General features: G+C 42.8%; 1 protein-coding gene across 2 annotated transcripts in view; it reads right to left on the bottom strand.

The window, feature by feature from the left end:
- Positions 1-16263, bottom strand: part of LOC146862330 (cilia- and flagella-associated protein 337-like) — a 336132-nt gene that overhangs the window by 239704 nt on the left and 80165 nt on the right. For both annotated transcript variants that reach the window (XM_085641532.1, XM_085641531.1), the window contains 4 exons: positions 14155-14201; positions 9871-9988; positions 6455-6524; positions 568-808 (listed from right to left, as the gene is read on the bottom strand). In XM_085641532.1, the coding sequence (XP_085497658.1) occupies positions 568-808; positions 6455-6524; positions 9871-9988; positions 14155-14201 (476 nt within the window). The remainder of the gene's footprint in view (positions 1-567; positions 809-6454; positions 6525-9870; positions 9989-14154; positions 14202-16263) is intronic.

The following is a 16263-nucleotide window of genomic DNA, read 5'->3' as shown; positions in this document are numbered from 1 at the left end:
GAACTGCTTGAGCTAAATCCGCACTGTAATCCGACAAAATGCCCTTTGTGTCTGTAATCTACAGCCTCTTCGTATTTTCTATTGTTTAAGCATCTCCTATTCAAACCTCGTGAGCCTGGTCCGGATTATACTTAGCTTTATACATAAATACACGTTTGTATACATTCATAAATATATGACCAGTAAAAATCATAGTGGAGTTCTAATTCCATTCACAACTCAATCAGACACCCTCCCATCATAGGGTACACTAGAGAGAAGTAGCTGAAAACACCAGCCGTGTATGTGTCACCGATTGGATATTCAGGCCATCAATGCTAAACATATTTGTGAACAAAATACGTAATGGCTCGTGGTGCTTTAAATGGGCCGTTACTGCCCGGTACTGAGTACTGGCACTTTTTTTTATCTTGAGAGGTAGAGTGCTGGCCCTTCTCAAAAGAGAGGTAATACTTTCAATTGGAGAGTACCAGCACCTGTCAGAAACTAGCAGGTACTCTGGTACAGAGTACCTGCACTTCTATTTTTCCATTTCAAGCACTTGACTCTAACCTCAGCGTCACCTACCCGGGGACATAGGGATTCCAGAGGCGAATAACACGGTCCAGACCTCCAGTCACCAGCAGGTTGCATTCTTTGCAGAAATCGAAGGTTTTGACCCCTCTATGCACTTTGAAGACAGACTCGTCGGAGCCGACCCTCTTTGGGGGAGTGCTGCCCGCCTGCATAGAACGCTTGCTCTTCATGCTGCTGGTGTCGAGTAGCTCCTTCAGGCGCTTTTGGACGTTTATGGATCCATTGACACAGCCTAAAGCAAAGCCGGGAAAATATTTTACTTTTTATCCTTTCTTCATGCAAGTTATCACTGTTTTCCAACAAATTTGTATTTACATGTTTCTTATGCAAAATAGTCCTGCAAACCCATCAGTTCTAATGCGGCTGAGTTCAGAATACCAGTCTCACAGCGGTTACTCATCCCTACACATCACATAGTCAACAGAAGTATTGCAGACACCTTAAAACAGGCCTCATGAGGAGTTTTCTGGAGTTAAGAGTGGGGCTGGAATTATAGATTCCAGGTGTTATCTCCACCCATCCACCCTTCTGAGTTGAAGTCCCTCACACGGGGAATAAGGTCGGTGCTTAATTTGAGCCGGTAGTTTCCGTTGCTGGCTCCGGCACTTAATTAATTGTCAACACTGGCTCTAGTGACAGTCCACCACTTGGTGGCACTGTCTGCCTAATTTTGAGATGAGCACAACAAAAGTGTTTAATAAATCGACATACAATAAAAAAGAATAACATCTGTCACCCACCCCATTATAACTTTGGGTGGACTGGAATATTCTGAATTGACACCCTTGTAGGAGTGCGACGGCTAGTAGTTGTGTTGGATCTGTCATTGGCAGCGCTGGCAGGGACAATGGGTGTTGCAGGATGCAGTGGCGTCCCCGAAGGGCCCTGGTACCTACTTTTTAGCCCCAGAAATACTTTTACACCTACTTTCACCACCTTCTTCAAGTAAGTGGCATATGTGATCAGGGGAGCAAGGCCACAGAAGGTTGCTTTAAGGTGACTGTGGGATGAGAGGAAGCGGAAGACCATGGCAGACTACTGGTGGCTGTAAGGAGTGCTGCATGCGCTCCCAGGGCTGTTGAAGGAGGTTGTGCAAAGGCTAGACTGAACCACTACTCCCTGACTCCGCCACATCGACACAGAGTTTTTCCCTGTGGTATTCCCACAGCCAGTAATTTCAAACACAGGAAAACTGGACCACTCATGATTGTCCAGAGTGCTCCAGATAACTCTTAATAAGGGTCTATGTGCTACCCTAGTGTCCTCTTCAGAGAGGCAAAGTAGAGAGCACCACAATGTATGAAAGGCATTCATTTAGGAGATGGATGGCCTCAGTGTATTAGTGGAAGGCAAGTTCCTGGTCAGCACACAGCAGTCTTTGCAACTCCATATGACAGCTGAAGAAGTTAGTGATATGATGGAGCCCGCGGTAGACTGAGAAAGAAAAAGCGCTTTGAGGATTCTATTTAGATAACCCGATGGTGGTTGTAAAGGAAGGAGTGCCAGTGCCTTCTATGCTCATGCAGATTTTTAGGTGGAGGGTAGGTCTTTGTTGTCAATGGCTGTAAGGTCCAAATGGTCAAGGGTTCAAAGAGGCATGTATTTTGTAGTCAATGATCCATCTAACACCATCAATAGGTTGGCAACTGGTGGGACTGGTGAAACCTAATTGGTTCTATGACCTATCGCCCTCCTGGGCCTTCCAAAGAGTTCAGGGATGCCCTTATTGCGGCATCTGGCATATTAGCCATCAGACCGGCCAATTTCAGCATCATAGATCTCAAACTGCATTTAGATGCTAGCCAAGACTGTGAGCTTGGCAATTTTATAGCTGATCTCACCACCTTCCAACTTATCATGCGCGTCCCAGGCTGCACACACTCAGCTGGAGATTTGTTGGATCCTGTTTTCTACAATCTACCTGCCCTTACAGTCAATACACCTCTCCCTGTGAGCTGGTCCGACCACTACCTGGTATCCATGGCATTACAGGGCGTTGGGCCCCTCCGGGCGCAACCTGTAAAACGGTTTTAAAGCGCCCTTGGCATAAACTTGACACCGAGCAGTTCCGTGCCCTCCTCCTGAGTCACACACCCAGCCTTCCTGACAAGCCTGATGGGGCTGAGAGCACTTTATCTGACTGGCTCACGCACTCCTTTGACACCCTCATTTCCGCCAGGTGGTCCCAGAGTCGCAGTACCAGTCAAGCCTGTGGTACAATGGCAACCTGGCCTCAGCCTGAAAAGCTTGTAAAATCTTGGAACGGGTATGGAGGTGGGACTATGATCCAATTTTGAAAATACAATACTGAGTAGCCATTAGGAACTATCATAAGGCCATTCAGAAGGAAAGAGCTGCTTACTTTAATGATTAGATCAGAAACAGCAGTAACCCTGCTAAATGTATCTTCTCCCTGCTTAAATATCTAAAATCTTCAGGTTATCCCAAAGCACCCCCACTTTCTTCCAATCAGCAATGCGAGGTCCTCGCCACCTTTTTTTTTTAAGATGGGCGAGAACATATACAGGACTTTGGCCCACACTGAGATTAGAATAGGCCCCTCCCTGCGGCCCAGCGATACTCCTATACTCTCTGTCTTCCCAGCCCTCTCTCAAGAAGTGATGCCACGATCTGCAATAAACTTAAATCAGGATCCCCAGCAGACCCTCTCAAACCGGATCAATTTCAGAAATTTTTACCTCAGCTATTTTTCTCCTTTCTGCAAACTCATCAATCTATCTATGTCCTCTCTGGCAGTCCCCATGGCCTGGAAACATGCCAACGTGGTCCCTTTACTTAAAAAACCTATGCCGGATGCCTCAAAACCAGAGATTTTTCACCCTATTTCTCTCCTCCCATTGGTGTCTAAGATTACTGAAGCCTACATCAATTCTATTCTCACTATGTTTATCGAAGATAACAACCTGTTGGACCCTTCCCAAAATGTCTTCCGCCCACGTCACAGCACTGAAATCGCCCTTCTGGCCGTAACAGAAAATCTAAGGTGCTTGTTAGATGTCGGACGTACCTCAGCTCTGATCCTATTGGATCGAAGAACTGCGTTCAATACAGTGTCCCACCATAACCTGTTGCAGCGCTTTGAGGATATCGGCATTGGTGGCCGTGCCATTGGCTGGTTCACCTCCTTTCTATCGGAGAGAACCTTCCAAGTGTCTGTCCCCCCCTTCTGCTCCCTGGTGCATGCTGTCCACCAAGGGGTCCCTCGGGGCTCGGTCTTGAGCTCTACTCTATTTAACATCTACATTCGACCCCTAGCAGTAGTAGCCAGTAACAGAGGATTAACTGTGGTATCCTATGCGGATGACACGCAGTTTGGGGTTGCACTATCAGATGATTCTGCGCAGGATGTGCTCAAGTTTAAGGAAGATCTAACAGCTATCGCAGACTGGATGACCGCCAACTGCCTCCAACTTAATGCCAGTAAATCCAAGATCGTGTTGGTGGGTAAAGATACTCATCTGTGGAGTGAGCATTGGTGGCCATCCACTCTGGGCCTCCCGCCTACCCCAAAGCAGACAGTCAAAAATCTAGGGAGTATGGGTGGACTCCGCTCTCACTTTTCAGGCTCAAACAAAAACGGTAGCCGGGGTCTGTTTCGGGCTCCGGGTGGCACTGCAGTCCCCCAGGGGCCGCGCGAGAGGGCTCTTTGTCGGAGATCTTTTCAAGAACTGCCTCAGTGGTGAGTGTGTGTGCACTGCTAGGTGGGTTAAAAATATCACACTAGTGCCCTGGAGAGACTTTATTCTGGAGGCCGTGTAATATGGTTAAAAACTGGTGTCAAGGGAATACTCTTTACAGGGTGGACAGGATCGGGAGTATTCTCCTTCTGCATATTTGTAGTGCTCATGGTGATATAAAAAAGTTGTGTCAGGTTGACATTTTTCACGCCTCCCGTGGTCTCTAGTGGATCCGGTGGCGTTTCTTCAGGACCGTGCAAAAGTGTATAAAGCAAAGAAAACAATGTAGGGGTCTGAGACGGCGACACCCAGTAACCCTATAATGATACCTAGATTCAGGTGTGGTCGGGGTAACCCTGAACCCAAACAAATGTGACCACTCAATTTGTAAAATCCAACTCCAGAAGTTGAAAGGGAAGGCTTCTTCGGCTAGGAGCGAAACTACTGCTGTATGTGGACGATATCCTCTTGACGTTAGCCTACACAGGAGTGTCAATACCAGCTCTTATGAATCTTATGGACTCTTTTGCCCACCTTTCAGGCTACAAGATCAACTGGGCCAACATGGAGGTGATGCCATTGACCTCCTAAACCTCAGAACGCTCTTTGGCTCATCTGGTGGTGACATGGCTCCACCTATTAAATGTAATGAGGTAACCCAATGTTATCCAATGGGAGAGACAGGCTTCACAGAGGTGAAAAACAAATTTAGGAGTGTTTCAATACCAGGACATGTAAAACTTAAAACCATGTGTTCTTCCGTTTAAATACAATGCACCCTGCCCTATGTACTGTTTCGAGCCAAGCCTAGAAGTGACTTATATGTAATCAAAAAGGTTTCTTTTGCCAGGTTGAAACAGAAGTTTAAAACTGCACCACAAGCTGCATTGTCAGGTTTAAAAGGGCTATTTCAGTGGATGGCACAATACGTGTTGCAGGCTTACTAGTGGCATTTAATTTACAGGCCGTGGGTACATGTAGTACCACTTTACTAGGGACTTACAAGGAATTTTAATGTGCCATTTGGTTGAAAGACAATTTTACCATGTTTTAAGGAGAGAGCACAAGCACTTTTAATAGTGGCATAGTGCAGAGAGTTCTAGAAGCCAATAAAAATGGGTCCAGGAAACAGGAGGGGTGAAGGCAAAAAGTTTGAGGGTGACCCTGCAGTGACGGCCAAATCCAACAGTAATTAAAGATTTTAAGTGCAGGGACACCCAACTTACATTTCAATCTCGCAGTGTGCAGACACGACTTACTATTCCTGCTGGGAGTAAATATCTTATCCCTCAGACATTGTGCATCTTCTAACCTCACCTACAGTCAAAAGCATTTTGTTGTCAGCCAGTCAGCAACATCTTTGCTCTTTCAGGCTGCCAACCTCATCCTCCCCAGGGTCAGCTCCAGGTCTAAAGATAATCATGTCCAGCCTCAGAAAAATGCAAACGAAGAAATGCAGCATGATTGCCTCTTTCTTGCACTTATCTAGTTTTCTGCAGCTACAATGATAGTGTTACGAATTTCATTTTCAACACTTACTGTATGTATGTATCTCATGAATATGTATATGAATATATATATGAAAAAGCAATTGTGATGTACTGGGGGTTCAGCCAAACCATTTCAAAGCTCTCATACCTGTGCCCTATCACATCTGATATCACTGACTGGTTTTTTTAATTTCATATTTTTAAAGGTGGTCTCTCATTGCCTTTAATGATGTTGTCATTTCGTTCGAGATCCATTTTGAAACTGGTGGCGCTTTCTTCTATTAAAATAATGTCATTATTAAAGATAGTAAAATAAAGAGCATCGGTAAAACCATATCATTGCACAGTACTACACACTGCAATATAAAGATGCATGGGAATTTCAAACATAAACATTACAGTACAAACGAAATCAGTGATAACACATCCTTACAATAAAGCAGACGATAGAGGGAGGGAAAGGAGAGGACAGAAGCTGCAATTGTAATTTCTGCATAAAATTGCCTTCTATAGAATTCACTGTTAATGATATTTGGTTCATTTGATAATGCATAATGTATGATTTCAGTATTAAACATACTCTTTGCACTGTCTTTCTAGATATGCTCACTGAAATTGCAGAGTTGTTTTTATCTCTGAAGGCATTTCAAGTATGTATGCAAAGTTACAGAATTATGTTATTTCACTCACCTATGACCAATGCCGTGTACCCATCGTTTGAACTCGATATGATGGATTCAATGGAAGGAACATACCGAACCTAGAAGACATTTCACACAAGAGTGGCGAGTGAATCTCAACGTCAGCTGGCTTCCGCTACAGTTTAGTTTTGAAGTGCTTAAAATGATCAGTTCTCTCATTTAAATTCCCACAATTGGATTCCTGGTGGGTGTAAGTACATCATAGGGCCCGATTCACAGAACTAATTTAAGACAAAATCCTAAACTTACTACCATTTTGGTATTCACAGAATGCACTTACTGCTTTTGGTATTCACAGAATGCACTTACTACTTTTGGTATTCACAGAATGGATTTACGACTACTAACTTTACGTCCGCACTCGGGCCGGAAATTCCGGCCCGGAGGCGGTGCTTCCGGCCCAGAGGCGGGGTTTCCGGTCCAGAGGCGGAGCTTCCGGCCCGGAGGCGGAGCTTCCGGCCCAGAGGTGGAGATTTTGGCCATGGCTAAATCTCCGCCACTGGCCGGAATCCCCACCTCCGGACCGGAAGCTCCGCCTCCGGGCCGGAATTTCCGTCCCGAGTGCGGACATAAAGTTAGTAGTCGTAAATCCATTCTGTGAATACCAAAAGTAGTAAGTGCATTCTGTGAATACCAAAAGCAGTAAGTGCATTCTGTGAATACCAAAATGGTAGTAAGTTTAGGATTTTGTCTTAAGTTAGTTCTGTGAATCGGGCCCTAAGAGTGTGGAATTTTCTGTCACCAGTGTGGAGAGATCTGCACTCCGAATCCTACTCAAGGGGTGGGAAGTGTGTGTTCCAAGGTGTGCTTGCCTTGGACGTTTGGGAACATACATTTGTGGCCATTCCCAAACTGCCAGTCTAACCATTTTCACCCTGCAAATGGTCAGTGATTTATTCCAGCAAAGTGCTAGAGTAAATCCCTTTTCAGGTTGGAAATGGGGTAGGATCGCCCCAACATTTGATAGGGTGCAATGCAAGGCTTTCTTCAAGGGGAGAAATGTCTTCCCTGCAGAAAAGAAAAGAAAAAGTGAGCATTTGCACCAGATCAGGATCTTGCCATTTCTACACCAGGTTGTCGTAAAACATTTTGTTAGTTACTCTGATGGACCTACCCCTTCCTGACTGGAAGGACCCCGTCAGTGATCCTGACACCATACACCTCGGACACCCACAATCTCATCTGCGGAGTTCTGCAAGGATCCTCCTTGAGCCCAAACTTCTTTAATACATACATGATACCTCTAGCCAGCCTCATCCGCTCACACAACATCAACATTCTCTCCTATTCTAAGGACAAGCAACCCATTGTCTCCCTCTCGGACCAGACGCCCAGTACAGGGATCAAGTTCAATGTCTGCATGACTGAAATCACCCACTGGATGAAGACCAAGGGGCAGATTTACAAGCCCCTTGCGCCACTTTTGAGTCACTTTTCCCATGTTAAAAGTGATGCAAAAGTGGCGCAAGGGGCTTGTAAATCTGCCCCCAACTGTTTAATGCTGTACATTGACAAGACCGAAATTGTGACCTTCAAAAACATCACTTAACCCTGGGGCTCCACCTGGTGACCAACAGAGGTAGGACCCACACCCACACCATGAACCTCAGGATCCAACACACCAGGAGAATCTAAAGTGCTGACCCTTAAAACGTATTAACAAAGAGATCTCCATAAAAACTCCACTAGGTGGGGGAGACCAGAGGGCAGTCTAAAAACACTGAAGAGACCCTATCCCCAAAAGACAAACCCTGCCCTGATAAGGCCTGTGAACTTTCAATTAAGAACTGAAACGGAAGAGCAGCATGCGCAGCTAAATGAACTAACATCAAGTAAGAGGCCTTTAAATAAAAAAAAATTCTGAGCATTATTAAAAAAACTATAATACATTAAATGCACAATCCCTTGATAAAAGCAAAAAAGGTGCAGGAAGGAAAACAATGCATGGGTAAAACAATACTTCATTGTCCAATCCTAAAGAGCAAAACGTTCACTAATCGCTGGTAAAAGAAACTACCTCACCTCTATAACAAGAGTGAGAGATCTGCAAAGACGCCGATGCTGAGTATAACAAAGGAATCAAGGGAAATAAGGGAGAGGTAGCCAATTATTTTGAAAACTTCAAACCATTGGTAGATTTGGTCATCTCAAACCTGTGGTGAGCTGTGCAACCCTGTTAAACAGGACGATAGCTATCTCTCCTTTCAGGCCCGCAATATCTATAGTGGACATTAGTAGAATGTTGAGAAAGAGATGGTCAGAAAATAACAAAATGTAAGGAGCAAGGATACCACTGCCCATTGGCTAGTTCCAAAAAGTGAAGAGAGACTGTGATGCTGGAAATGCAGGTTAAAAAAAAGATAATGTTTGGGGCCAGTGGTTATGAGTTCTGTTCCAAGTATGAGGTACGAGAATGGGAGGCAGCCGTAAGGTTAGTGGCAGGTTGAGATGTTCACGTACTAGGGTAGGATCAGTTATATTTTATAAATAAAAATGTTGAAAAGGGAACTTTTTAATGTGTAAAGTCACTGACCCCACTTGTAAGCCTTTTGATTCTACAGAATGAGCTCAACCTTTTTCACAGTCACATACCGGAGGGGGGGGGGGTGAGGCTGGGGAGAGAAACGCCTCCCCTCTATCCACCTGTCTAAGGCTGTTAGAGCAACTGGTGCCTTTTAGATGATGTGTGCAAGCATTTCCAAGTAATTCCACTGGCAGAACTACTGGACCTTGGGTCATCACAGTCAAAGGGGTGCCATCTTTAAATGCCATCAGCCAGTAAGGCCACTCATCTTTCCCAAAATGTTTGGATCAGAGATTGATTTTGTGGTTGAGGAAGATATCACTGTTTTTGGGAAGGATACATCATCCAAAATAGTCATATGTACATTCAGGCCAATGAGGGAGGGCTATTATATGTTATATATTAGAATATTAAATAGAGTCACGTTTCTTGAGGCAATGGAGTTGAAGTTGTCCCCTTTTTATGCTGAGGGTATTCTTCAGAATAGACCCATGCTTTTTCACAGCCACGTGTTTGTCTCATGTGAGACGTAGATTGTACATTAAGCGCCGCTACAGTAGATTGATATCATTAACTCCAAGTCCAGAGATCTGTGTGTTACCTGCAGTTCATCATCAAACCCTTATCTTTTAAATCTCAATCCTTTATCTTTTAAATCAGTGTTATCAGCAATAAGCCTACTATGACTCCAAGATGTAACATATTGTAAAGACGGAAACTTAATTCTCACCATAATGATTCCTAAAGGAACTTTCAAGGAATAATGAATGTGCTCTGTTATGGCAAAATAAAAATAAGTAGATCCGATATTTCAATGTGCATCTCTCCATTTTGATTCATAGAAGTATATTTGGATTGTATGCAAAGATAAAATTCCTTACCTCAGTGACCCAGTCGTTGTGAATCTTCCAGCGTATAAAAGTGGTGTATTCACTTTCCATGACATTCTCTAATGAGGCACTAGGGATATCATCTACCAGTGGACACTTACTCCAGTTCCTGTTGGTCATTCAAGAAAAAATACAATTATTGTTGTAGAAAACACAATACACATTATCATAATATGTTGAGTGATACACATAATATTCATGGTTACTGTTCTACCTCCAATAGTGTTATTTCACACTAAGTAATCCTGAACGAAAAACTATAAAAGCCAAACAAAGCTTAAATTGTCTGCCGTTTAGTAATCTTAGGTGAAGATGATCATATATGAGCCATGTATCCAAAGCTGTTATGCCTCACATGGATATTTAATGCCTCTCTATGCATTACCTTGATGTTTACGCATAATAAATACAAATACCCAGTCATGTATGCTCCATTCAACATTGATACCAAGAAAATACCTGGCCTTTCTATTCAAGCAACAAATTAAAACAATTTCCAAACCATCCCTACACCTGTTTATCATACAAGAGGTTTTCTGGACATGTTATAGTATGGTACTTAGTCTGATTTTTCATGAGCCAACTACAGGACACTTTATATATGGTTTCCCACATGCCTTGGTCATGGATAACTCAGCGAAGCTTGTTTTGTTTGATATATATGAATTTTTAAGAGTAGGGTAAAGCACATCAGAACTTCACTGTATGGCCCCCAGTCTAATGGACTGGTGGAGAGTATGAACCATTAAATTAAGGTAACCATCCAGATCAATGACACAAGACGACATGATACTGAAAGGTCGATGCAGGATATAGTTTGGGTGCATTGCTCCCTCTGGATTCAGTCTTCGATTTAGCAATATTAATCTTGATGACTGGAAAATAAGGAAGTAGACTAGTTCTTGTGTGGCTGCAAGGAAAGGGAAGGATATTTATTAAAGATCAGGTGCATTATTGGGAACAATGTACCTTTATACACATATTATGGTAATGCACTATCATCTGGAGATTCTAGTAAAAAATACAGAGGGAAATAGGGTAGTACTTGGACATCAACTAGACCTATAAGCATATATTGCATTACCGAGGGCACAGCAGTCACAAGAATTGACAGGAGACCAGAAAATATTTGCCAGCCTGATGCTTATAGATGCAAAAAGTGACACTGTACAAAGATTGGACAGCCCAGATATGCCCTTGCCCACAGAGTGTTGCAGTAATATGTACTGGTGAATGGTGATAAAAGAAGTGGTGTACAAGGACTGAATCCCAAAATGTTTGGTACGGTATCGGGTGCTTGGATGTCACACCATGGGCTATCAGATGAAATACCGACATCAGTGATCTAGAATACCTAACAGCACACAAGGGCACGGTTCAACTGAAGCACAGAGAAGATATAAGACTAATTGCACATGTACTATCCACAAGAACAGGTATAGAAACCAGAAAATATATGTACATCCAGTAACCCACTTACGGCATTTGCAGCACATTTAAATAGTACCTGCATCAATACGGAGCAATATGACAACAACCAATGAGAATATTATACTTGTGTACTGTATGTTACGTGGCAATGTTCAAGGAAAAGTTAAAAATCCAATATACTATGTCTTTAAAACAAAAAAGGATAGATAATATTGTGTGTGAGTCATGTGTAGGTGACGTGGTAAAGATAAAGTTAAGGAAACGATGTGCTGGTGCTTCAACTTTTTCTCAGCTTTGCAGATTTTGAAGGTTAACGGGGCCTGTGTCTCTTTAACCAAGGCGTAGAAATGGAATCGTAGTTGTACAGCTGTGAATCAGGGGGTGAGGGGTGAACCCTCACTGATACAGAATTGATGAATGACAAGGGTTTTCAGACCTCTGGGGGTTACAGCAGAGGTGTGTTTTGTGAAGTTGTAATAGAAGAAAGCATTGCAGGGGTTACTGGGAGTAGTGGTAACCACTTTCTGAGATATGGCTTTGTGTGAGTGAGGACTCTGAGATTGTGTATGTGAGCCTGTTTCCTATTGGAATGTTAGTGTGCATAAGGATGAAGTTGTATTGTTTTCGTTAAGTTACCATTAAAAGTGTTCACGTTTGTGTTTGATTTTATTATTCATAGTCTTGCCTTTCCTTTGTCATGCATTCATAATTCCATCATAATGCACTCAACTTTAGATGTGGGGTTCCATCATTGACAATTGCCGGTAGAACAGCCAAGGAACATATGCATTCTGTATAGCTTAAGCATTCATATTTTTGAAACATCTCTGGTTTGAAGATGCCCCCTATTACTTCAACTGGCTTTTACATTTGAATGGCCTTAGTAGAGTGACCATGCTAAGCAATATGCAGGTAGAGGACACTGGTAGTATAGCCATGACTGGTTGGATTGCAAAGGGGCATCACTGGTTAAATTATGGGGAGAAGTGGATCTTCTGTGCATTAAAGTGCCAGTGCTCGTGCTGACTGAGTGATCGGACTTAAAGCCACAATTACACGGCTGTTTCCCAAAAGCGATGTTGACTGCTACCGCAGTGTTGTTTTTTTCCTGAGCAGCAGAGGAGGACCTCGGGTACCCCTCCTGGCCGCTCTTCTCCATTTACCTTCAGCTATCACTAGACTTCACCTGAAACGGAACTCAACTCGACCAGAGTGTAGAGCATCTAGATCTCTCAACATCACCAGCCAGGTGTGTGTGTGTGTGCAGTGCCTTCCTCCCTGAACTTTGGTGCTAGTCTACCTAGGTAACTATGTGGCTCTGATTAATAAAGCCCTGCTCTGTTCTTGGCAGTAGCCTTTCCAGATAGTTGGGCAACTGTATTGCATTGTATTTCCTTCATTTCAATAACATATTAACTCTGTCTAAAAGAAAAACGACTTGGACAATATTTGAATTGTGAGCGGTATATGAGCTGACTGATCTAAGTGTTTCACCCTACATCACCCTCAAAGCCTGAGCTCTGACCTTTTGCCCTCACTGCACCCTGTAAGCCAAAGCTCACAATGGAGGTACTTGGCAATTGAGGCCGGTCGCAGTTGGCCATGGTTACTGTGGTTCCAAGAGCAGCTCACACATGCCCCAAAGAACTTGTCTGAAAAGTGTAAATAAAATGCACTGTTACTCAGGGACTATCAATATTGAGACTTAAATAGTAAACGTCTTGGGTTTTGACTGGTATTTTAATGGGTGTATTTAATTTTGTACTTATTATAACGTTTTCTACCTAATATACTCCAGAAGAGGTGCCAGAGATTTAATCGGTGTTTAAGAGCCAACAACTGATTATTTTATCAGCAGGTGAGAAAGATGGCTGCTTGTTGAATGTCTCAACTACACAAGGGATGCTACAGACATTGGGGAAATTGCTGTTATAGAAATCTGAATATGGAGCATGGACTTCCCCTGGACTTCAAAGCACTAATATTCCATGTAAAAACTTCCTCAAGGCTTACCTCGTGGCACCCAAAGGACCTCTATGTTTACGTGCCGTGCCACACACAAATCTCCCTCCAGCAACATTAACAGCAGGCTCCCTTCCCATCATCCAGAACATTACTTCATTTCAGGGCCTAAATGACGTTTATGTTGAGTAATGTTTGGACCACACACCTCCACATTACCATACCTCCTTCATAACTTCAGTCTATGTAACCACTGACATGTACCCCATTTGCATAGTAATATATAGCATTTCTAGTTCAGATAACACTTCCTAATTGAGATGATACTTTATGACAAGTTAACCCTGGGTGGTAATTAAAATAGTATGACCATTAAATTGTGCCACGTTAATATAAGAGTAAAATGGATTGGTTTTAGATTGGCTTAATAGCTTTTCAAGTATTGCATTCGATGGTTGTCTAGAGATTTAATTGTAATTTTAATTTTTTAGATAATTTATTAATTGTTTTATGTTATGATTGTAATGTGCTTTTATGACTCAACTGTCGAATAAAGCTTGATTGATTGACAAGTTAATATACCATGAGAGCCTCCTGCCGGGGCCTACAAGGGTCAATTAAAACCCTCGCCCAGAGTAAATGGCTCAGGCCAGGAGACGGGCTCTAAAAACGGAATGAACCTTTAATGACTGGTGTAGACAGAGGAAGGGCGATAATGTTCTAAAATTAACAGGGAGAAACAACAGGACAAACACTGTATTATTACAGAAGACAGTATATACCAGTCAATATTAGCCCTCTGCCCCTCCATTGTCTTTAATGGAGCCCTCAGCACCCCAATGTTCTAATGCAAATAACGTTATTGTAATTAGTGTTACACACCTCAGTGTTTCTGCCATGAATGAAGCCAATATGATGTTAACACAACCCTGCAGAGCAAAACAAAACAAATTCAGGTGCAATACTGTGCAAAACATGACAAGCTAACTCATGAGTGTCTTTTAGGAGTAAGTAAATGTGAAGGAAAGAGGATTGTTTGTACCTCGACTTTTACAAATGCATTCGAAACCTTGGCAGAGGCACTGAAAATGTGGATTTTACAATTGAAATAAAGAGGAGACTTCGAAATGGTTCAGTTCACTGATTGTGATACATCTGCTAAAGTGATCTATGTTTTGTTTCTGGTTGTTGTTAGAAACGTGAGGTATGCAGTAGAAGAGGGCAATTATCACTGTTGACACTCTCAGCAGAGTGCAAGAACACATCAGGAGCACGTTTATTGGGACGTAGAAAGTGGAACAACAGATAAGATACCAAATACCCTCACAGAGCTGAACATTCCTCCTAAGAGGTAAGTAGCCAATAATGGTCTCGGGCAAGACAACGCTGGCTCTTTCATGTGCTGATAGCATTATTGGGCCAGCGTAGCCACAGACACCAACAGTTTAGCTTATAAATCAGACGAGGATTAACATCTTGTGCATCCGAACTGCTCTAAAATCAAGAATACTACACTAATGAACATTGGTAGCTACCCCACTAACTTTTCGCAGGTTCGGGGCTGGGTTAGCGCAGAGCTGGAGGCTCAGTGGGAGAAGTGGTTTGCACTTTGCAGGTTCCCATCCAGGATGAACTACACAGCCTGGTGGGGAACATGGCCAGGCACCCAGGCCCCCAGTCCCCATCTGAGCACCGATCCACGGCTTGGAAATGCATTGCAGCATTGTGGTTGGTTATGGGGATCCTGGGTGCTTCCTGGTTCCGGGACTCAAGAAGCGGAGGAGAGACGCGGCCGGAGGAATAGGTAAGTGATATACATATTTTTTTATTCTCTCCCCCGCCATCTCCCTCCCCAGCCTCTCCACCCTTATTCCCTGCCAGCCGCTACTTCTATTGAACTGCATAGAGATGCTTTTGCCATGTACGCTACATGAATAGTATTTCTTTTCAACCATAAATTAAAATGTTTACTTTAAAGTAATTTAGTTAAAATAGTTAATTAGTTAAAATTAATGTATTATTAAATAGTTTTATTCATTATATATAGGGGGCCAATTGGAGAATAAAAATGGAAATTGAATTAAGAAATGAGTCGTGAGGACTTGAAACGCGTTGGCAATTTTAATTTTTACCGGATGATGGGGCGAGTGAAAGTGAAATCCGGATGGATGGCGAACAGTTGTGTGCCCTCCTGAGCCTTCAGTCCTTTGTTGATATATATATATATATATATTCACTTAAAAAACCATAGGTTTCACACATGTTATAGTTAGCTGGACATTTCACTCGTAAAAAACCAATGAAATTCCCCCGTTATAGTTAGTGCAGGCAACTATAACTCACGCGACCGCAATCCTCTGCTGATGACGTCAGATATTACATCACTGTATTTAGACACTTATTTACCCATGTCTTCTTCCATTAATCTTTAGCTATACATATATTACAAATATTTATTTTTCATAAAGACACATATGTCATCAGTGATGTAATATCTGACGTCATCAGCAGAGGATTGCGGTCGCGTGAGTTATAGTTGCCTGCACTAACTATAACGGGGGAATTTCATTGGTTTTTTACGAGTGAAATGTCCAGCTAACTATAACATGTGTGAAACCTATGGTTTTTTAAGTGAATTTGCAAGGTTTTTTAAATGCTAATTCGTAACTATAACGTGTGTGAAACCTATGGTTTTTTCAGTGAATTTGTACGTTTTTTTAAATGCTAAGTTATTTATTTATTAATTTATATTTTTTTCAGGTTTTTCACCGTGCGCGCACCGTGAATTTTTAATTTTTTTTAAAAATCGCGAGGTGCGCGCTCCGTGCGCGCACGGTGCGCTTTGCACACCGAGCACCCACGGTTCGCAGTGCGTGCCGTGCGTGCGCGGTGCGTGCAACTCGCGATTTAAAAAAAAAAAAAATGTTTTTTTCTCCCTTGGGGGTCCTTCTGTGACCCCCTGAGCAAGGCTAGGGGGTCAGGAACTGTCCA

This window comes from Triturus cristatus, chromosome 2_2, assembly GCF_964204655.1.
Source record: "Triturus cristatus chromosome 2_2, aTriCri1.1, whole genome shotgun sequence".
In the NCBI taxonomy this organism is placed as follows: domain Eukaryota; kingdom Metazoa; phylum Chordata; class Amphibia; order Caudata; family Salamandridae; genus Triturus; species Triturus cristatus.
This window is presented reverse-complemented; position numbering and strand designations above follow the sequence as displayed.